This window comes from Colossoma macropomum, unplaced genomic scaffold (assembly GCF_904425465.1).
Source record: "Colossoma macropomum unplaced genomic scaffold, Colossoma_macropomum, whole genome shotgun sequence".
Taxonomy (NCBI): domain Eukaryota; kingdom Metazoa; phylum Chordata; class Actinopteri; order Characiformes; family Serrasalmidae; genus Colossoma; species Colossoma macropomum.
This window is the reverse complement of record NW_023494785.1, coordinates 39,237,009-39,259,380: the sequence shown is the minus strand read 5'-3', so window position 1 is coordinate 39,259,380 and position 22,372 is coordinate 39,237,009. Positions and strand designations below refer to the sequence as shown.

The following is a 22,372-nucleotide window of genomic DNA, read 5'->3' as shown; positions in this document are numbered from 1 at the left end:
GTCTGGTCCTGCTCTGAATTACTCACACTCTCTGTGGTTTCCTGCTGAAAGGCCACTCAGCAGTGCCTAAGCGTTCTCTCAGCTCTACAATGGTCAAAGCCAGATACAGCCTGCAGCCATCACACACACACCAACGCCGACATGCGCACTCACTAGGGTGTAAATCGCTGACCTCACCATTTAAAGCATCATGACGAAACAATTCAATGCATTCAAATTTCAAATGTCTACAGAAATACGTGTAATGGAATACACTGCACACTGTAATGGAATACAGACAATAAAAACAATACACATCTGCACATTTTTGTTTTTTTCATTTAACGTATAGCTCGAAAACTTTATTGTGGACCAAAGATAAACAAAAACTTTGTTGAATGTTATTCTAACGAAGACTAACTGATTCTAAAGGCAGGTTTGGTACACTTACAATAAACTCTGGTGCAACAGCTCTGTCAGAATGTGTTTACATTGTAGCTCCCTTGGTCTGGACCAAAGAAGAAAATGACACACTGCTGCATTTTAACATTTGATTCGACTTGGAGTACACATTGACGTATCTGACATCGAACCACAAGATGTAAACAAATGTGATATGGACAAAAATGTCACAACCGATTGGACAGATTTTATGTGAGCAGAGACAATTTTCACCGCAGTAGCTGAGTTTGACTGGGCCGCGGGATGGGAGACTCTTTACCACTGTAGCGGAGTTGGACTGGGCCGTGAGCTGGGACACTTTTCAGTGCAGTTGCCGAATTTAATCAATGTCCTTAAATCTGTCTACTCGGCAGCCATCCTGGCAAAACTGCTGAGCAGTTATTTCCAGCCATACAAGACCAGAGTCTTATCTATTTGAATGAAGAGAGAGCTAAAAATTCAGATTCAAAAATCTCATAAATAGTTTATAACTTTTGGCTCAAATGACTCACATAAACAATGTTTTTTCGTGTCGTTCTGGCTACTGCGTTTGCACAGATCTCCAAACCTGAGGGGGGCTTTTCCTCATTAAAAACCGAGTTTAGCGCGAGTAAAAACACAAACTCACAATCAGCAAATCCATCAACGTGTGAATCACTTCTAATCTTAATACACATAAAAATAAAATAAACCCCCAAAACACAGCAAGAAGGACAAGGCTAAAGTTGGCTTCCTATTCGCCAGCTTCTTGTTCGAGTTTTCCTGTTCCACCTTAAATGGTGCAGCAGTGACTTTCTGGCGCTTGAAGCTGCATTTAAGGTGGAACGGGAAAACTCGAACAAGAAGCTGGCTGATGCACTATTTAAGGTGGAACGGGAAAATGTGAACAAGAAGCTGGCAAATAAGAAGGTGACACTTAGGTTCGTGTAAGAAGGTGCTAACATTAATCTACTATGAAAATCTACACGGATTAAGAAATGCTATAACTTATCAAGCTACAAAGTATTAACCACCATTGTAAATAAATAACTACTGAATAGACTATTAAATGAAATAAGCTTAATATAAAACCAGAGGAAAAACGATCACATCAGCAGGTTCTCTGTGCCTCACCAACCACACGACCATACACATACACATCACACAAACATGAGCGTGTATCGCTGTGTTCCCTGCATTATACAATCATATCCCACTTTCTGGGTGCAATATTCTTGAATTCTTATCATTTTGGACAGTATCTTTCTCAAATTGCCACTCTGTAACGGTACTGAATGCAGCCCAGCAACGATGTTGACCGGCCCAAAATGGCAGCGCCGTTGACATGCCTGGCTGGACCCAACGCGGCATCTGGCTATGTATATCTATGGCTGGGACACTTTTTCACTGCAGTAGCTGAGAGCTGGGAGCTCTTCACCATGTTAGTGGAGGTGGAGCTTAACTGGGCCACACGCTGGGCCACTTTTCACGGTTTATCACTACAGCTTCCCTTTAATCTGATTGGTCTCATCTCCCTGGATTACATCTACATCTACCTGGATTAGCATTAATACAGCATAAGTTTGAAATACAGCACTTGTTTGTAGAGGATTACAAATGCAGTAATATGAATAGAATGCAGAGGTTTTAGTACAGCAGCCCAGCATCACCTAAACATTCTGCTCTTTTGGAGTACAATAATACATCATGTAATATTGGTTTAAAATATCTCTCAAATCTAGACATATGTCCAGTGCTGACAATTTTTAAGCAACTGTCTGCTGACACTGATAGAAATCCGATATCATCGCGCACCTCTAGTTAGCACAGAAATAATGGTCATGAGATAGGCTATTTGGTTGCTCAGAGAAAAACAGAAAACAATTACAAATAAGTGCCTCAGCCCACAAACTCAATACAGTAGAGCCACAACCTTCAGGTTAATGCATCATGATGCATCGATGCATTTTATATCCCTAAAAGACATACATACAAATCTTGAATTGTGATGTCTGTGCTGCAAAAAGACTGTCTTGATGTTTGTTAGCTTTACTGCTGTCTTTTTGGTGTCTCATTCTTTCTGTTTCCTTCTATTCCATCCAAATTTCCTCTGCTTCTCAAGGTCATTTCTCCTTCTCTTCCCTCTTCTCTCAGTAATCAGTCCTAATGAAAATCGACACCGTCTCCGAGTCTTGCGGTGCAGCACCTGCCTATTGGCTGCCGATGACATAATGGCATAGTGCCGGTTCCTAGCTGGAGTCGCTCCTCACTAAACTGGGCCATTAAGCACTTTTTAACACCCTGCCCTTTACTAATGCAGCCAAGGACAGCTTCGCGGATTAGCCGCAGTGGCAGAGGCCACAGCATGTGTTCCTGTGGTGAAAAACAGCCTGTGATGGAGGGGATGCTTCAAGGAGCTCTGGCATAGTGGCACGAGAACTGGCCACCATGCTATTGAACGATAAAGTATCAATACAAAGGCACTGGCTTTAAAGTGTTCAATGCTTGAGCAATGAAGTGAGGCATTGAACAGGCAGATAAGAATTTCAGTATGTGTCTAGTGCATGTGTTGCAAATATCTCAAATATCTCCCTTCCCTCCGTTTATTTGCTTGAGGAGCATGGGATGCAAAGGAACCTATCAAACAAGAAATCGTGGATTTTAAACAAATTATCTTCTTATACAAGTAGGCTGCTCTCGTATATTTGGGTCTAAAAACAAGCCTCTTGTTAAAATATTTCAGTATGAAGTATGATAGACTCATGTAGTTGAAATACTCAGCACTCCAAAATGTTTTGTCAGCACCCAATGACACCCATTCCTGCTCAAATAGGCTATTTGTAAACCAAACTCTATTAAAATGGAGAGTAAATGCTACATCATATAAAAACATTTAAAAGTCAGTGGCGTCGGGTTGGATTTTGCAACATAAAACTGATGAAGATATGATGACAATACTAGATATCTAAATATACTAGATGTCCTTTACCAAGTTTTGTCTGAGTTCTCTTTGAATTCTCTTTCAATTTGTTCGTAATCATCACGTTCATTTACTCAGGGAAAGGGTCCAAAACACAACCCATGTTACAAAATGTTCTTCTGCACGTTGCTTACAATTACACATCTCCAACTCCTCAAATCTTACACAGTGCAACCTAAGACACAAAATCTAGAAGTATGTCTTGACTGATCAACTAAGTTTGGGATAAAGGGAAACAACCCAACCAATAATGTTCCAACCTAACTGGCACCTGATCTGCTCTGGGGTTGACAGGGTTAGATTTCCTTGTGTGCTTTTGTCCCGTTTCCACCTCTCTCCACCCACCATGTGCCTGTGCACGTGCCTCGCTGTCCTGACTCATCTTCTGATGATCGCCCGCTCACTTGCACCAACTCTGTTCCCTCTTTCCCTCCCCCTTTCTCTCCTTTAGCATACCCATCAATTCTCCATCTTCACCCTTTCTCATCCTATCATGCCTGGAATGATGGGGTAAAGCTCTTATATCGTTTTTAACTACATCACAATATGTCAGTGCTTCTAGGACACAAAACAACTGCATGTATCATAAAAAAGTACAATTATATTGTGCCTATAAACACCCAGTGATATCAAATTTAAACCATAATGAAACAAGAACCTGACTGGATTATCTTTTCTTTTTTTAATAAATTACTAGATTTTCAGTCTGTTTAGTAAAGAACTTTAGTTTAATCTAATTATTATCTGTACATACTGCATTGGACAAAAGTAAACCGCACTAAAAACTGGTCGAATTATGAGCCTTTCATTGTAGAAAAACCTTCAGTGTGAAGGACAAAACTGACACGCAGTAATGGCTGGTTGAAATGGCTGGTCTGTAGTTTGTATATCAACTATGCTTGCTAGCCAGTGTAAAAGCTGATCTAGCTGAAGATTTAGGCAATTTTAAAGGTAATGAGATTTCTAAATTACTAAAACTCCAACTAGATGAGCTGACAACTTCAGCTAAATTAGCAAATGTGCTCCCCAAACCACATGCTAACCAGCACTATGTTCTGTCCATCAGACTGAAAGTTCTCCTAGCCTGGGACTCAGTTCCCATCTCTGGTTTACAGTGTTAAAAAAATCACATTACTGAGTTAGATTTTGATAACACTAATAAAAATAAAAAATACTTATAGTGTAAATGTGCTGCCCTATCATCAGGAGATGGTAGGTGATGCCACAGCCATCCGTGGCCAGGATTCCAAGAGAGCAGGATGCCCCCCCCACCCCCAAACAGTGCAGGCATCTGTTAGCTGACATAACAAAGCTAGCAGTTGGCGCTTTCCTCCGAACGTGTTCAGCTGCCCAATAACGTTGCGTTTCGAAAACGTTGTGGTGGCTCTCAGAAGAAGCCTGTGCTGGCGTCCGCCCTCCTAGCGCTGGTGGTATCGTATGACTGGGGGAGTCCTAACTATTAAGTGGAATTGGATAAGTCTAAATTGGAGAGAAAATTGGGGGAAAAAAACTAATCAAAGTCAATTATCGTTTATCATTTTTGCCATATCATCCACCACAAGGGAACCACTGTCCGATTCCGGCTAAGACCTGTATCATTTATAACATGTAGCATGATAAGAACTATATGAGTAATGGAGTAACGGTAAAGGATGAGAGAAGTGCTGATGTAACTACGAATCTTGTGTTAATGAGCTCAGTGTGAGGCCTCAGCGATACTATACAAAGCCATGCTGACTCACTTCAGTCTAAGCCAACTCGCAAGGAGGCAGACAGAAATGCCCAGATAGCTGGGATGTAAATCTCTGAACTCGGATTTAATTTGAATTCAAATCTTTAGTAAACGATTCGATGCCTGAATTATTTACACAGTTAGACAAAAACACTACAAGAGTTTTTGGAAGGATTTTATGCTCGAAATTAGCCCGAGAATTTTATTTTGGCCCAAAAAATGGGCTCATACTCAGTATTCAATGTTACTGCAATCAATTACAATCCTTTCTAATGACTAAAATCAATGAAGTTGGATCATGACCTTCAGATCGACGCATTTTTACTACCCTGCGATAGAGACTTGTTGGTACAGTAACGACAGTACAAAGTCCACCAGATGTTCGTGCGAGTTCAGTTAAGATGTGCGTGTTTGTATCAAGAGCAGAATGGGGTTAGCACCACCACTGAGAGCTGTGATTATGTAAGCCTCCTTGAGGCTTGACTTCACAGCAGACGCGGCTCAGAAAATGTCAAACCCAAACATGACAGAAGAAAGAAAGCTGCAGTTTAATGCTGTTTCATTCAAGGCGGATTTGAGACAAACATGATTTGTCAATCTTAAAGCTGCAGGCGACAGATTTTCTGACATTTAAATCGTCCAAATTGATTGACAATCATGATGGATGACTATCGGCAATTTGCGATACTAGCGTCAATAAAGTAAGGTACTATTTGGACAGGATCAGGAGGGTAACGTAATTTTACCACATCTGTAATGTGTAATTTTGCACAGAATAAGTAATCTCACTTTAAATGACAAAGATGGCTACTCAACTCACACACATCCTTTACTCCAGAAAAGAACAGAAACCAGGTCTAAACATATGATTTAGCTGGTACTGGGTTCACTCTAACCAGCTGCCCTTACCAACATGCAGATTCGGTTAAAATTACATTAAACTACCTCCTCATGTAAAACTAACCCATCTGAATAGGGCTTAAGCCTCATAACAAGCAACAAACACAAGAAAGGCACTACAAAGAATCTGCCAAAGACAGTCCAAGTCAAAGCAAAAGCAGCTGTAATATCATTTAATAAGAACATGGTTTTGGATCATTATCAGGAACAATAATAACTTATCATCATGAGTGGAATCTTTAGAAAAGACGACTGGACGAGCCGTGTTGGTGACAGCTTCACCTTCTTAGTTCATGTCTATAGTCATATTGAACACAATCAGAATGACTTTTGCTCCGCTTCTAAAATGTCCTCTGATTTTCTTCTGATGACATCACTGCGAACCAGCAGGCAGGGAAAACTAGCATTAGCCACTATCATTGAGAAAAAATGCTCAGCCAGCTCAAAGACCCCCCCAATACTTCTTTTCACTCAGAAATACAGTATATATACAGAAGTATGAGGACACCACTCCGACTTATTGAGTTCAAATGACTGAGTTCAAATCTAACTTTTTCAAATTGGTTTCGAGTCACATTTGTGGTTTTGAATCTGGTCCTAACCGGATTTCTGGACGTGTGACTCAGTTTGATCAGTCAGACCGGATTTCATGTGTTTTTTTCATCATTTGAGGGGCGGCGGTTCATGGCGTCAGCATGAGCGATTTGGTCACTTGTTACTTGAAATCTGAACAGTCAGTCCAAAATATCAGATACAAGAAACCGATTTGTCCTGCAGTGTGAACAAAACTTGAAAATCAGTTAACACAATGTGCAATTACTGTTTACTTGCTGAGATTAACATATTGTGAAAAAGACAAAACAATAAGCAAATTAGCAAATAATTATATTTGTGTTTTCCTTGTACAGGTTGTGTTGACTTATTTTCATTTAGAAAACCAACAAAACATCATTTGATGCAAACCTTTGCACACAACTGTATAAGTGGACCTCTTATAGGGCTATAAGGCCTTTAAAAACTGATCAACAAAGCAGGAAAAGTAAGCACCAGAAAACAGTATATAAAAAGGATAACAAAAGATACAAAAAAGCTATGCATTATTTAACCAGTAATACAGTAAAATTATGTAATATAAAGTGCGGCCAAAAATATATATGATTCTGCTGATGACAGTAAAAAAATGACGCTGAGCTCTGATGGAGGATTTTAACTGCAGAACCATTTGACACTAAAATATACTAAAATGTAATTTTACTTGTAAGTAAATTACCATATTGCTTTGTTGTAGACTGTAATACATACACATTTGGAGGACTTGATGAATGGACAATGTAGGGCATCTGCATTTAAAACTCATTTTTGTCTGGAGTTAAAAAGTGCTGATGTTGCGTTGGAAACTGGCCAATCGTGTACGACATTAGCAAATACAGCAGTGGACTGTGCATCAAAGACACGCTCATCAGTTACTGATGTAACAGGAAGCGTCTTAATACTATGTGCCAAAGTTTTTTAATACAAACTCCAATCAAAAGTAAAATATAAAGAATGGAAATGACAAAAAAATGATGGAAATACAAATAATGAGAATAAAATCAAGCTTATTATTATTAAAAGGCTTTGGTTGTATTTTTTTCTATTCGCGGATTTTACATACACATATCATATCGGGTCTGATTACGTTGATTTGAGTTTGAGTTGATTTTCTAAGTGAAAATAATTAACACATTCTCTTCAATGTGACATTTTTTTCTGCAAATTTTAGTGCATTTTTTTTTATTCGCTAAAATGAACATAATGGAAAAACTTTAAATATAAAATGTACCATTACTTTTGAGCAGGTCACACTTTTTCCAATACATTAAATATTTTAACTGTGCATTAACATTTGCAGCAGTGTGTGTGTCAGTTAACACAGTGTGGACATTATTTTCACTTAGAAAATCAACACAACAGGATGTTTGACCAGAGGTGCTCAAAATTTTGCCCACAACTGTATGTAGTTCTACTTCCAGAATCTCTCCTTTGCTTTTGCAATCTTGGGTCTTGGGGGTGAGTCTTAGAAGAATGCACTGTCCTTAAGTATCTATTGACCTACTGTCTTAGAGTGTCCAGTCCACTGACCTTTAGAGATGCCCAGTCTGTGGACAGAGGGAAGTCTCTCAACATGATGAGAGACTGAGTACTGCCACTGAGTGCTGACTGATTAGCATTACTGCTACTATGTGCTAATTGGTTAGACTTACTGCTGCTAAGTGCTGACTAGTTAGCATGACTGCTACTGAAAGCTGATCGATTAGCATTACTGCTATTGAGTGCTGACTGGTTAGCATTGCTGATACTGAGTGCTGACTGAAGACATTATTGAGTGACAGTTCTTCTCATTAGACATTCTCTAGCTGTAGCACTGGCCTATCAGTGTCTGCTTAAGGGCTAAGCTAGTAATCTACCTAGAAGTTGAGTTAACAGCTAGCCAGGTATTTAGAGGATTCTATTTATAGCTGACAAATTATTCATGCTAATAAAATCATTTCATTTAAACTTTTAAATTTTGTTCATACAGGCATAAAACCAAAAAGCAATGCAATTATATAGCAATGTTTCATGTACAAATCTGTTACTTCTCTTATTTTTCTAAATGGTGCTAAGAGAATTCTCCTTATATGGTATGTAACCGCCAAGCTAGCAGGGTTAGCTCAGCGTTATGTTGGATTTTGATGTCAGCTCTAATTTAAATAAAGACATTTTGCAAGACTATTTTGCCTGCATGTCCCTCTTCACCATGAATGGCTATTAAAAAGTATATTTTAGGCTTCCCAAAACTGCCATAAAACAATGTCTCAAGCATCAGGCAGTGTATTCATACCCAGTGCATGTAATAACTTTCTGTAAGAGAGCTTGTAATGGCAGACGTCTGGTTCCTATCACCGCCACTGTGAGCAATTCTGACTGGAAGTTTCTGATGGAAGTTTCCCTAGCACAGAGCGTTTAACACCAAAACCGCTCCGAATTAGTGTTTATATCTTATCAGGTTAATTAAGCAGAGATTTTGAACATTTGGTGGAGTTTCTCTTTAACAAGTAAACACATCCAAGACTTGGAAAAAGCTGCTAAAGCACTAATAATAAGCAACACTTTCGTTCCCCAAGTGGATATTTTGGCCATGAGCTCAAAATACAGCAGTAACATGAAAAATAAGGTGGACAGACACTTAAGGTCAACGCCTTCTTCTAAGACCCCCCTGCTCCCCCCACCCATAAAAACTCAAAAGCAAAAGAAAGCTTATTGAAGTAAAAGAGAAACTTCAGAAGCAAAAACATGTATGCAAAATTTACAAATAAAAAAAAACAACACCAGCAAAAAGCTAACACAAATGATTAGTGAAGGGGCTGATACACACACAAGCACACACACACACACACACACACACACACACAAACACACACACACATTTTCTAAGCTGCTTATCCTCCTGGGTTGTGGGGGTGCTTGAGGTTATCCCAGCTCTCATTGGGCGAAAGAAAGGAAACGCCCTGGACAGGTCACCAATCCATCACAGGGCAGATGGGACTGAATGTTTTTACAAATTAATTTTGATTTAATTATCATTATTGTTGTATTTCATGTCTTACGTATTGTATTGTATTATGCATTTTACGTGTATGTATTTTTAGATTCTCATCTTGTGATTTGCCTGTGGATTTTAGTATTTTATTGTAAATTTACTCCATATAAAACCACCCTACAAAGCGCTTTTTTATGTGCGGTCATCTTGGCGTCAGTGATTTGTATTCAGCCTGCTGGAGTGGAAGCACCGTAATGCTACATCAGAGACAAATTCCTGCAGACCTCATCACTATTACATCACTGACATTCAGCTGGGCCATCAGTTACCCTTCTGAGCATTTTAGTGGACGCACGCACATCACCGGCTGAGTAAAGCGATAAAATATTTACACACTGCTTCATACAGACAGAGATATTTGGTTACCACCAGCAATTACAAGCCTCAGAGGTGAAAACGTGTAAGCTCTGGAGTGAAGGTGACCCTGTGAACACATTAGAGCTGAATCTGTGTGTTCCAGGAAATTAGTCATTACTGACAAAAGATACTGACATACTAATCTAAATGTAATGTATAATGTTAAGAAATAAAACAGCAGGGAGCGGGTCAGACAATGTACGTCTGTCACATACAAGGCCGAAGGACGCACACAAACACAGGCGTAAACTTGAGGTGACTGTGCAGTGAGGCAATGACAAACAAACACATCGATGGAAAAGACAAGTATTTTATTGACATGACAGGATGACATGAAGTGGAGGTGACAATGAAGTTAGCAAGCGCAGTTTGAGAAACATTCATTTTGACACACAAGAGGTGGAAAGTGTCACTAAGAATAAGGAACGATTTTAAATTGTTTAAAAGAAAGAAAGAAATTAAGAAAGAATGAAATATTTAAAATAAATAAAATGAAGTTAAATAAATAAATAATATTTAAGAATTCAGAAAATATCCAAAAATACAAAAATATAGGTAATACTACACTACACTATATATATTTTAAATAGTAATAAATATAAAAATGATATAAAAATAGCAAAGAAACAAAATAAAGTAAAACCAATATAAAAATAATATATATATAAAATACAAAAATAAATCAAATAAATAATATAAATTATTACTAAACTTATAACTAAAACAAATAAAACATGAAAAAATAAACATAAAAAGTAATATATATGAAGTATCCAAAAATAAAAAAGTATGTATATAAATAAAAATAAAACACATTATATATATATATATATATATATATACATATATATATATATATATATATATATATATATATATTCAGACACACAACAAACAAACATAAAGACATAAATAAACAAACAAGCAAATAACTTTTAAATACTTCTACCTGTCCCTCTTCTACTCTTTGCCTTGCTTGGAAGCCCCTCTTTGGTCCATTTCAGCGGGAGAACGATGGGGAACCACTTGTCCGGAATGTCTTTAGGAATGGTCATTTTGGCGCGAGAACGCTCCTTCCACGCTTCCTCACATTGTCCTCCGCGGTGTAAATCTCAGAAGACCAGAGCTGTGATTGGCACTGGCTGGAGGTCGCGCCTGACTGTCTGTTTGTTTTCTTGCCGCAGAGTCGCGGAAGGTCACTCAGCCTCCTCAGCACTGAATGACGCCGCTGTCTCTCAAACAAGCACAGCCTTCACAACGGGTCGAATTACAGCCTCGAGACTCACTTTCACCCCAACTGGCGCGAGGTGCCGTTTGATCTCGCGCTGCGTCCTCTCAGCACGCCTACTCAAACCTCATCTTAACTCTCGCTCTACGGCGCGCGCACTGATTCGCGCACAAACACACTGGAGTGGACTGGAGGCTCAGGTGACGCGCTCTCCAGCCGACCGTTACCCCTCTGTTTATATATGACATAATCAGAAAGGCTTGTGATTGGCCGCGGCAACGACCAATAGGAGGCGGCGGAGGAGGTTGCCGGGGCAACTTGGAGGCAATGTGGCCACGCTAGCTCCAGAGGCAGCGCAGTACTGGACACAATGCTGCAAAACTCACAGACAATTTTCCCGTTCCACCTTAAATGGTGCAGCAATTACAGCTTCTTGTTCGAATTTTCCCGTTCCACCTTAAATGGTGCAGCAGTTGCATTCTGGTTCCAGCTTCTTGTTCTAATTTTCCCGTTCCACCTTAAATGCTGCAGCAAATACAGCTTCTCAGGCGCCAGAATGTAACTGCTGCACCATTTAATAAGAAACCGACTTCAGCCTCATAGGGGGAGGGGGGCTGCAAAAGAGCACGAGACAACCGGCCCACTCAGGTGGCTGTGCACGTGTGGAGAACGTGCGCGGTCACCCAGCAGTGCAGTGAACGTACTCTGACTGCTAAACGCTGTCCCAGCTCGCGCAGATGCACGTGCAGCCCTGGACGCCTTGCTTTCCCTCCCTTCCCAAAAAGTGCACACGTAATTGCAGGACCAATGGAGTTTGCCCAGCTTTTACAACCCTAGCTTACAGGAGAACTCCACCAATTTTTCAAAAATTCTGCTTTGAAGATTTAACAGCGTTTACATCCTACATTAAACTCCTTAGTTTATGTTGTTTGACACTGCTATATTTGACACTGCTATATTTTTACTGAACAGTTGGTTTAAACAGTCTGTCTTTAATGGGAAACGTATGCACATCAAGACTAATAATCTTTTGGAGTCGAGAGTTTCAATCAGGTATGGGTTTGACCATATTATGTAAAAAAAGTTCTAAAGAACTGTTCTATTTATTTCCTACTGACTGCTCTAGACAGTGCAAAGCACACTAGGAGCTCCTTATGTGTCTGCATACAGATTAATTTATTAATTCATCATCTAAGCCGCTTATCCTTCTGGGTCGTGGGGGTGCTGGAGCCTATCCAGGCGCACATTGTGCAGAAGGCAAGAAATACCCTGGACACCATCCCATCGCAGGGCTTCTCACAATCCAAGTAATCCCAATTACAAATTTAGACTCATCAGTCAGATAACCATATGCCCCCTCTTAGATGTCCAGTTTCTGTCTTCATTTCTGTTTCAAGCCTATTTCCTTTTCTCAGTCGCAGTTTCTTGACCCCTACACATCCTTTCAGACTCATAGCGTTGAGCTGTCTTTTAACAGTGGAAGGATGGACAGAAACACCTGTGTGGATCTTGATCGTCTGCTCTCTCTCAAAGATTCTCTGTTATCAGTTTTGGTGGACTAACAGGTCTTCCAGGTGGTTGTTAGGAGTCCCATTTCTTCTGTATCTTTTAATCATTTTTTGAACTCAAGTTTTGGAAACTCCTGTTTTTTTCACTTATTTTCCTTTGTCTTTCCACTTCCTTATGCAGGTGGATTATTTTATATCCGATCTCCAGAAATAACTCATTAAGCCATTTTAGATGTATACAAGAAACAAATCTGTAAGGCAGCTAAAGTGCGTTTGGGTAGTTCCCTGTGTCTATAGACCATTTCAAGCAGGCCTCAAATAACCCATACTTGCATTGCAGGGTGATGTAAAAGCCGCACAGGCAGGAGTGTCCCAACGGTTTAACATCATCTCCAACACATCTGTTGACAGGTCTGGAGCTAAAAAAATGCACAGTTCCAGTAGCATGCATGGACCTCCAAAAAAAGAAGTGGAGGCTAAAAATCACCACTATTGCTGAAGTGCCCTAAGGCACCACCGCAACAGGATTAAAGTCCCTCTTTCTCTGACACTGTAAAAAGCCTTTTTACAGCTTGAAAAATGGTTCTCTTACATAGTTTTGTTAGCACCATCCGTTCATGCCTTGCACTTCATAAGTCCACACACCCAGAAGATAACCCACGAGGGCCTCCTGTCACAGCTGTGAACGTCTGGGCTAGAGCGTTGGCTGGTGGACTTGGAGTCTGGGAGCATGCAAGAGCCTCGCTGATGCAGGCTGTGTGTGCCTGTGGTGGGAATATGTTGCTGCTTGGTGTACTGATAATCTACAAAGCTAGCGTCTACTGTTCCTGCAGAGCTTCCTGGATACCCTGCGTCCACACTTAAATTTTATGTGGCTACTAGATCTGCCAGATGTGGCTACTAGATCAGGTGATGTGCACATTCACTGATTTTAGTGTGATTATTGGTGTAAGTAAATGATGTAAAAGCATTTATGATGCTTATATGGTCACCAAATAAGTGATACACTATATGGACAAAAGTATTGGGACACCTACACATTACACCTACAGGAGCTTTAATGACATCCCATTCTAAATCCATAGGCATTAATATGGAGTTAGTCCCTGTAACAGCTTTAATGATGAGTGGATGAAGGACGCCGGGGGCAGGTGTGAAAACGGAGAGATTTTATTATTTATACACAACACAAAAACCACGCTGCTTTTCAGCCCGCAGATAAATTAAGACAAGACGCTCGCTGGGACTTTTCAGTCCTTTTTTTTCTTTCTTGCTCAGCTCGGCTCTCGAGCCTTCACGGGTCTCCTTTCTTGGGGCTCTGCCACCTACTGAAGGAAGAGATGACTATAAGTAGGCTGGCAGAAACAAGGCACAGGTGGACATCATCAGCTACTTAGCCCGCTGGTTCAGCCAGACCGGCTTCTCTGTCCCGCATTTGACGCTCGGCCACACCCCCCTCTCCACAGTCCCCCTTTGCAGCTATAACAGCTTCCGCTCTTCTGAGAAGCTTTCTACAAGATTTTGGAGAGTGTCTGCAGGAATTTTTGCCCATTAATCCAGAAGAGCATTTGTGAGTTCAGACACTGATGCTGGATGAAAAAGCCTGGCTCACAATCTCCGTTTTAGTTTATCCCAAAGGTGACCAATGGGGTTGAGGTCAGGGCTCTCAAGTTCTTCCACACCAAACTCACCCAGCCATGACTTTATGGAGCTTGCTCTGTGCACTTGGGCTCAGTCATGCTGGAACAGGAAAGGTTCTTCCCCAAACTGTTCCCACAAAAGTTGGAAGCATACAGTTGTCCAAAATGTCTTGGTCTGCTGAAGCATTAAGATTTCCTTTCACTGGAACTAAGGGTTCTAGGCCAACCCCTGAAAAACAACCCCATAACGCATCATCCCTCCTCCACCAAACTTTACAGTTGCCACAATCCAGTCAGGCAGGTAACGTTCTCCTGGCATTCACCAAACCCAGACTCGTCCATCAGACTGCCAGATAGAGAAGCATGATTCCTCATTCCACAGAATGCGTTTCCACTGCTCCATACTCCAGTGGCGACGCTTTACACCACTCCATCTGATGCTTGGCATTGTACTTGGTGATCTAATGCTTGCATACAACTGCTCATTCATAGAAACCCACTCCACGAAGCCCCTGGTGCACATCTTTTTTGCTGATGTTGATGCCAGTGGAGGTTTGGAACTCTGCAGTTATTGAGTCAGCAGAGTGTTGGAGACTTTTATGCGCTATACCTCAGCGCTCAGCGACCCGCTCTGTAACTTTACATGGTCTGACACATCGTAGCTGAGTTGCTTGGTTCCTAAACGCTTCCTCTTTTCAATAATACCACTTACAGTTGATTGTGGAATATCTAGGAGGGAACAAAGGCAAACTGCATGTCTAGGTCCTTGATTTTATGCATCTGTGGCAATGGGACTGAATGAAACACCTGAATTCCAAGATTAAGAGGTGTGTCCCAATGCTTTAGTCCATACAGTGTATATATAAGCGATAAAGTTTTCAGTGCTAATTCTACTTTTCCTAAATGGAAAGTAGCCTGTCCATAAACCATTTGCTTGTTCTGTGAGGAACAAAGAAGATCTTATCTGTCTGTTTGCTTTGTACTTTGTCTCATGAGGAGCTGCATCTCCAAAAGTAGCTGAAGTGGAGCTGAGTGTAGCTGTGTGCAGAAGCACTCATAAAGTTTTAGTTCCTGAATGAGGCAGAGAGGTTCTCCGTTCTCCTTTCGCTGTTCCAAACTGGAAGGCATCCAGCACTGTCACAGTTGCCTGTTTCATGAGAAGTAAAAGGATATCTTTTTGATCGGTGTTCTGTGCGTTTTTTTTCCCCACAGTGCAAACAACACGGCCTGTATAGTTTAGATGCAAAAATTCGTCTCTTAACGTTTCACATTATGATGATTTATATTCATGTTCTGTGTTTTTTTTTTGTTTTTTTCAATTTTTACACGATTTTCTCCCCAATTTAGTCGTCTCCAATTCCACCCGCTAGTTCGGACTCCCCCAATCACACACAACGCTATCAACGCTAGGAGGGTGAAGGCTAACACAGGCTTCCTCCGAGACCTGTGAAGTCAGCCACCGCTTCTTTTCGAACTGCCGCTCATGCAACGTCACTGGACAGCCGAACGCGCTCGGAGGAAAGCGCCAACCGCCAGATCTGTTACGTCAGCTAATAGACGCCTGCCCTGACTAGCATCGCGCTGAGTGAGTGATGGGGAGAGAAAGGCAGCCATCCTACCCACCCAGCGAGAGCGAGGCCAATTGTGCTCTCTCGGACTCCCGGCTACGGATGGCTGTAGCATCACCAGGGATCGAACTCGCAATCTCCTGATGATAGGGCCAACGCTTAGACGGTTGCGCCACTCTGGAGCCCATCCATGTTCTGTGTTTTTTACGGCCTTTAGAGTGAAAGCCGAAACTGAATGTGCCTTGTGATGTGTATCTCTTAGCCATCATTGAGCCCAGGGGGAGATGGCAATCCTTGGTGTAAAAAGCGTACTGGGGTCATGATCTTGGTATGTAATGGTGTGAATTACTGAGGAGTTCATTTCCTCCTAACTCATAGATCTCTAAACTGATCTCTGACTCTTGCCATGTTATCAAGACCACATGTTTTGGATTATGATGTCTCTGCGGATAGCAGCAAGGCTTTGAAGGTAAGGACCCACGTTTGCTCATTCGGTGCTTATATTGCAAATGAGATGATCGTAACTGCTGTGAACAACAGATCATAAAACGCTTTGCGGGAATAAAATCCTGAGATTTCAAGCTTTGTAACAGTATATTCCATCACCGTATTGCTGGATGATTTCACGCGTAAAATGTTGTATAATAAACTGGAAGTGAACGTTTCGATGGAAGTGTGCTGGTACTGGTACAGTGATCTAAAAAGGGTAAATACCAGTGTCATTTTTAATACCGTGTTATACTTCATTACCATTATACTGCCCAACCCTAAATAAGACCAATTTCCCGTTTTCAAAGACAGCTGGAACAATCATATAAGCACAATTAACGGCTTTACTGCTTTTTGGTCAATTTATGCCACTCCAAAAGCCAGACCACACAACAGGATAAACACAAACACTGTAATCTTCGCAGTCATCCTTAGAATGTCCAGAAAAAGAGCTTACAAGTAAAATGAACTAGAGTGAATTGGAAGACAACATTCTAGAGTCTTTCAACAATTAAACATGGGTATGGCACATCAACTAAACGTGTGTTTGTTCGTGTTTGCTTGGGTTTGTCTCTACGGTATACTCTGGCCTTTAAGGTCCAGACACAACTGTGTTTGCCAGCAAAAATTTTGTCAGCAAAATGACACTAATTTCAATGGATTTTGCCACAATCAGCAATTTCATGTCGAAAAAAAAAATTCGTACACATTTCGAAATGGCCATTGAGTTTAACTTTGGTGAACTCTAACACACTCTATAAAGAGTGCTACTGCTATGCAGAAGCTACAACCTACATCACAGCTATATTAATAGCGATAAATAAAACATTCTTTGGGTGCTATTCTGCCTTAAAATGCCTTGTATGTACAGATTTTGAAAGGGCCCATATCTTGGAAAGGCAAATTTGCCTCATTTTCTTGAAATAAAAGAGTTTGATGTAGTAAATAAATACTGTAAAAGTTTTAAAACGCACATTCACTCCCCAATCCATAGTGCATATCGCTGTTGTCGGAAGAAAATCTTTTGTCTCCAGGAAAAAGAAGGAAGGAATAAACCTGCTTTACTTTTAGTGTAAGTCAATGGAACCAGACTTTTTTTCCAAGTCGTTTTCGGACGTTTCTTTGGGTCCATTCTTCAGGAAATTTCCACACATTGTAAAGGGCAATAGGCATTTCTAAATTATGTCAAAAACTGAAAAATGACATTGTCATTTGTCATTTATATATATATATATATATATATATATATATATATATATATATATATATATATATATATATATATATATATCCAAGCCTACAACAGTTTAGCCCCACCCATTTACGCTGACGTTATGCAGAGTTTTTCAGCCTGGGTTGCTTTTTAAACAGGGCCAATCAGAACAAAGCTCATTTACATATGCCAATGATTGCACTACACAAAAAAATGGAAAAACCTGTGAAATTCCCCTTTAAGGTGAAGGAGTGTGGTTATATGTACCACATGCTTTCCACTGTATTTATATCAACTAGACAGCACTGTAAGCAGGCTCATTAAAAGAGAGGTGATGATTACTAGATAAAGCTCATGAATCATTTATTAAAATTGACCTTTCGGCAACAATTCATCGTTAATTCAGTGAAATTCTCCTAAAGGTCTTTCTCATAGTATGAAACAGGGCCTGAGTGACACCCATTCATAGGCATTTTTGACACATTGTTTTAATATGTATTATTTCATTGTCTTTATACAGGCTTTATGGTTTCACTTTTTCCAATCTAGTATTTTTTTTCTTTAAAATGTTAAACATGATTGTTATTCTCTGACTAAACTCTCTGAATAGTTCTTTCATTGCCACTATATCACTAATATAATTATTCAGAAGATAACTACCTGGGGGAGGCCTCTTTCTGAACATTTCCACACCTCTGACGTTCTGCCGCTCCGTCCCATGGGAAAGTCTAAACACACACACAAAGAACGACAAAACACATTGTCAACAGGATCTCAAGGGTAAAACAGGGGACAAATGACTGCTCACTCAGGGAATTCAGTGATATCTAATCCCCCAGAGCTACAGTACAGGTCTGTCAGCTGAGTCTAAGTCCAAATCACTGTTTAAGGGGCTGACTGTTACTTCCTCAGGCCACAATACGAATATGACTTAAGGAATATTCATGTTTTTTTGATATGCGGAAAAGTGAGAAATCAAATAATGAGACCACCATATTCAGTTTTTTATACTCATTACTACATAATTGACACGCTAGTTTCATAATACTTACTGCATAATTTACAGTTCTTACTGAATAATAAGCTGCAGGTTCAAGGGGTTGAATAGGGTGCAGTACAAGTTATTAATTTTTCAGGACATATTAATAAGGAGACTAAAAATAAGATAAACCACCTGCATAAAGAAGGAGACAGTCAGAGGAAATAAGTGAATAAACAGGAGTTTCCAAAACTGGTGTTCAAAAAATGATTAAAAGGTACAGAGAAAATGGGACTCCTAACAACCACCTGGAAGACCTAGTAGACACCAAAACTGTTCTCATGAGATAAAGAGCACTTGTTTTTGAGCCAAAGAAGAAAATCAAGCTCCACTCTTGTTTCATATATAAAAAAGTATGTCCAAACTCAGCACTATGGGTCTGAAAGGAGGGAAGCCTCACAGAGAAAAGGAAGAGAATCTGCAAATCAAACAGAGAAGTTGCTGGTGTTCTCAGAACAATGGAATGACCACTCCAGAGTCCAGGTTCTGAGTACCTGGATCGTGACAGGCAGAAAATGCAACCAAACTCTAAGACTGAACTTTGGAGGTGTTGAAAAATATCTCTAAAAGAAAAATATCTGATAAAGAGTGGACACACTAAATCCTGTTATCATGGACCAATCCCATTTCACTCCTTGCCCCTACCACTTTGCCCTACCCTCTGTTTTGCGTGTTCACCCCTAGAGGTAGTCCCGATTTTTGTTGAGATAGAGGGGTAGGGCGAAGTGTTAGGGCTACATGGTCCTCCAAACGGAGGTTTCTCAGGGGCACACTCCAAACAAAGTGTTATAAACCGGCAAGATGGCTGCGCAAGCGGCCAAAGAAACCCACAAATGTGACAAAAAATATGATAACCATTGTGTTATTTTAGTTTAATATCATTTCAGTGTATTATGGTCCTTTTCTTCATAACAGGCATAAAACATCGTTAGTAGTATGCTGATCTCTTGGTAGCTAGCTAGCTAAATGTCTGTCTCCACCTTAAATGGTGCAGCAGTTTAACGATTTAAGGTGGAGCAGGAAAATTTTAACAAGAAGCTTAAGTTTCAGCTTCATATCACTGAAGAATTAGGGGTGGGTGATAATAAATAATTGCCCCTTTGAAGGCATATGACGCCCTAAATGTAACTAAAGCCCAGCAGTGAGGAGCTGAACTTTACCCTCCTCTGCTGTCACTGCAGACTGGCAGGGTTGCCTACAGAGCAGCGCTAGTAGCTGCTAATGAAGTGATGTTCTTCTTTACTTGACGGTCCCATTTCATAGGGAAGATTTCAACCACTACACCTCGTAAGTAAGTTCCAAGGGGCAAGGTGACACTCGAAAACAAGGGGTAGGGTTAAAAATAAGAAACGGGTTTGGGCCAATATTTAGTTGTTGAGGCTTCTCTGAAATTGTCAGTTAAACGTGTTTTCTGCTATTTCTCCTGACACTGTAATTCAATAAATGAAGCGTGTCTCTGCCTTTTGCATGGCACTGTGTTGTTTTATTTAAGTGCATGAGGAAAACGAGAACATGGTCCCGACACTTCAATTTCTAATAAACTATCATTCACGACTCACGTTAGCAATTAGCAGAGCAAACAATGCTGCACTGCTAATTCTGTAGGGAGTGGTCTGGCTTAGCTGTTCTTTATTCAATTTGCTTTTGGCGTCCTTTCAGCCAGTGTGACCCTGAAAACAGCCACTGCATTTCTCTCTTTCTAGCATTAGAACAGAGAGACAGCGCTGGACCACTTTCAGCTTACGCTGTAACTAGCAGAAAACATAAGACATGACAGTACTCAGAACTCAAACTCAGCCCAGCAGGACAAGCTGTTCCTTAGAAACACATGACCAGGCTGGAAACAAAAAATCTTTTATATACCAATGACACTGCTATTACTAAAGGAATACAGCTAATGAGAAAATACATGAAACAAAAGATATGATTAAGCTCCATTACAAAAAGGCCATGATGTTGACATAATGTCTGTAGTGAATAAATAAAAAAATTAAGAATAACAGTTGGTGATATGGCAAAAATATAACGTTGCAATATGTAAACACATTTTCCCGGTATAGGATCAGTGTTAATCCACATTCCAACAAAATTACTGATGAATATTTGATGTTTTACATTATAAACTTCGTTTTTTTTTTTGCAAATGCATGCTCATTCAAAATATGAAAGTTGGGTCCGGAGCATGTTTACCACTGTGCTACATCAAGTTTCCATTTTCAGAGCTCTTAATAAACGTTTAAGGACTAAAGTCACGAACAAATCCAGTTTTGACAACGTAATTTTTCGCCATAATTCAGTTATACAAGTCTTCAGCTGTATAACCATTCTGGGCGCTCAATGTCGTATTTTGAGCTTCATAATGCAACACCTTTTCAATGACAGACAGCTCTGGACTATAGGCAGGTCACTCTAGCACTCTCTAGGTGTGTCCCAATTCAGGGGCTGCATCGTTCGGAGGCTGCATTTGGAGGCTGACTGAAGGCTCCTTCGTATGCAACCGAGAAATGTGTCCTTCTTTTCCATGGCAATGAAGGATCCAACAGGTGGCTCCTTCGCCAGCCAACATATCCTGAGGTTTATTGCATGGAGGCGAGGATTCGAGAACATGGCGGCGTCAGCAGAGGAGAGAACGGCGGCTGAGGAGACACTTTAAATGTATTTGTAAGGTATTGGGTTTAAACTCAGTCGAATAGCTAACAATACAAATGTTAAAAAAAAGCCGAGTGGTGTTTTGTGATGCAACGGTAAGGGCGGGAACAGCGGTACTGTGACAGAAACAGGAAATCCGCCGTAGAGCAGACCATCTCATTTCAGTTCAGCCTTTGCGGGTCTACGCAGCCTTCGAAGGACAAGCCTTCATAGACTGTGTCCTTCAAAGGGTGTAGCCCCTGATTCGGGACATAGCTTCTGATTACTTAGCCATGCTGTTGTAACACGTGCAAAATGTCATTTGGCACTGTCATGTTGAAATAAGGATGGACATACCTGAAAAGACATTCACCTACATTCACCAACCGTTCTTAAGAAGTTTCTTCTTAAAACACACTTAAATAGTTAACTCTCCTTTTTTGTCAGTAGTCTAATGTCTTGCTGATACCAGCCTCTGTCTCCTGCATGTCACAGTAGTTTCATTTGGCGTTGCTATGTACCAGCTACATTGAGGGGGTACTATATCTGCAGTGGAAAACAAAGTAGCTGGTACCAAAAATAAAGCAAACGAATGAAGCTGGTATCATGCAGCGGAAAAGCAGCTATAAAATACTCTGCCTTTCCTGGATGCTCCTTTCATGCCCATGCAAGATTGCATCACCTGTTCAAGATGTTTGCTGAACATTTCACAATGTGTCTAGTCTTAATTCTCTGGGGTCTAAGAGCATTTTCTCAATTTATGCATATTTTCTTAAAATTGCCTTTAAAAGCACTTGCATATAGAAACCTGTATCGTTTTATATAAAAATGCTCCATGATCTTTGTTGCTACTTTCCAAAACTGCTGCATCAACTTCAGAGGCTGTAAACATTTTGCACACCATTTCAAGCGCCTCCGATGTCAAATGAATATAAGGTTTTTCACGTGATGGTTAAGTCCTTAATGGTTTCCTGAGTGCCCATTGGTCAGTTTCATACAAAATGTAGACCGACCACCAATTACCCATGGTGAGAAGCAGATGAAGCGCTTCTCAGCCCCTCTTCACAGC

At 40.4% G+C, this 22,372-nt stretch overlaps 1 protein-coding gene across 1 annotated transcript in view; it reads right to left on the bottom strand.

Moving 5' to 3' along the window:
* The window catches only part of atp8b2 (ATPase phospholipid transporting 8B2), a 75,424-nt gene extending 64,044 nt beyond the window's left edge, over nucleotides 1-11,380 (bottom strand). Inside the window, exon 1 of the mRNA XM_036594152.1 lies at nucleotides 10,940-11,380. Coding sequence (XP_036450045.1) covers nucleotides 10,940-11,045 — 106 coding nt within the window. The 5' untranslated portion in view covers nucleotides 11,046-11,380. The remainder of the gene's footprint in view (nucleotides 1-10,939) is intronic.
* Nucleotides 11,381-22,372: the final 10,992 nt, after the last annotated feature.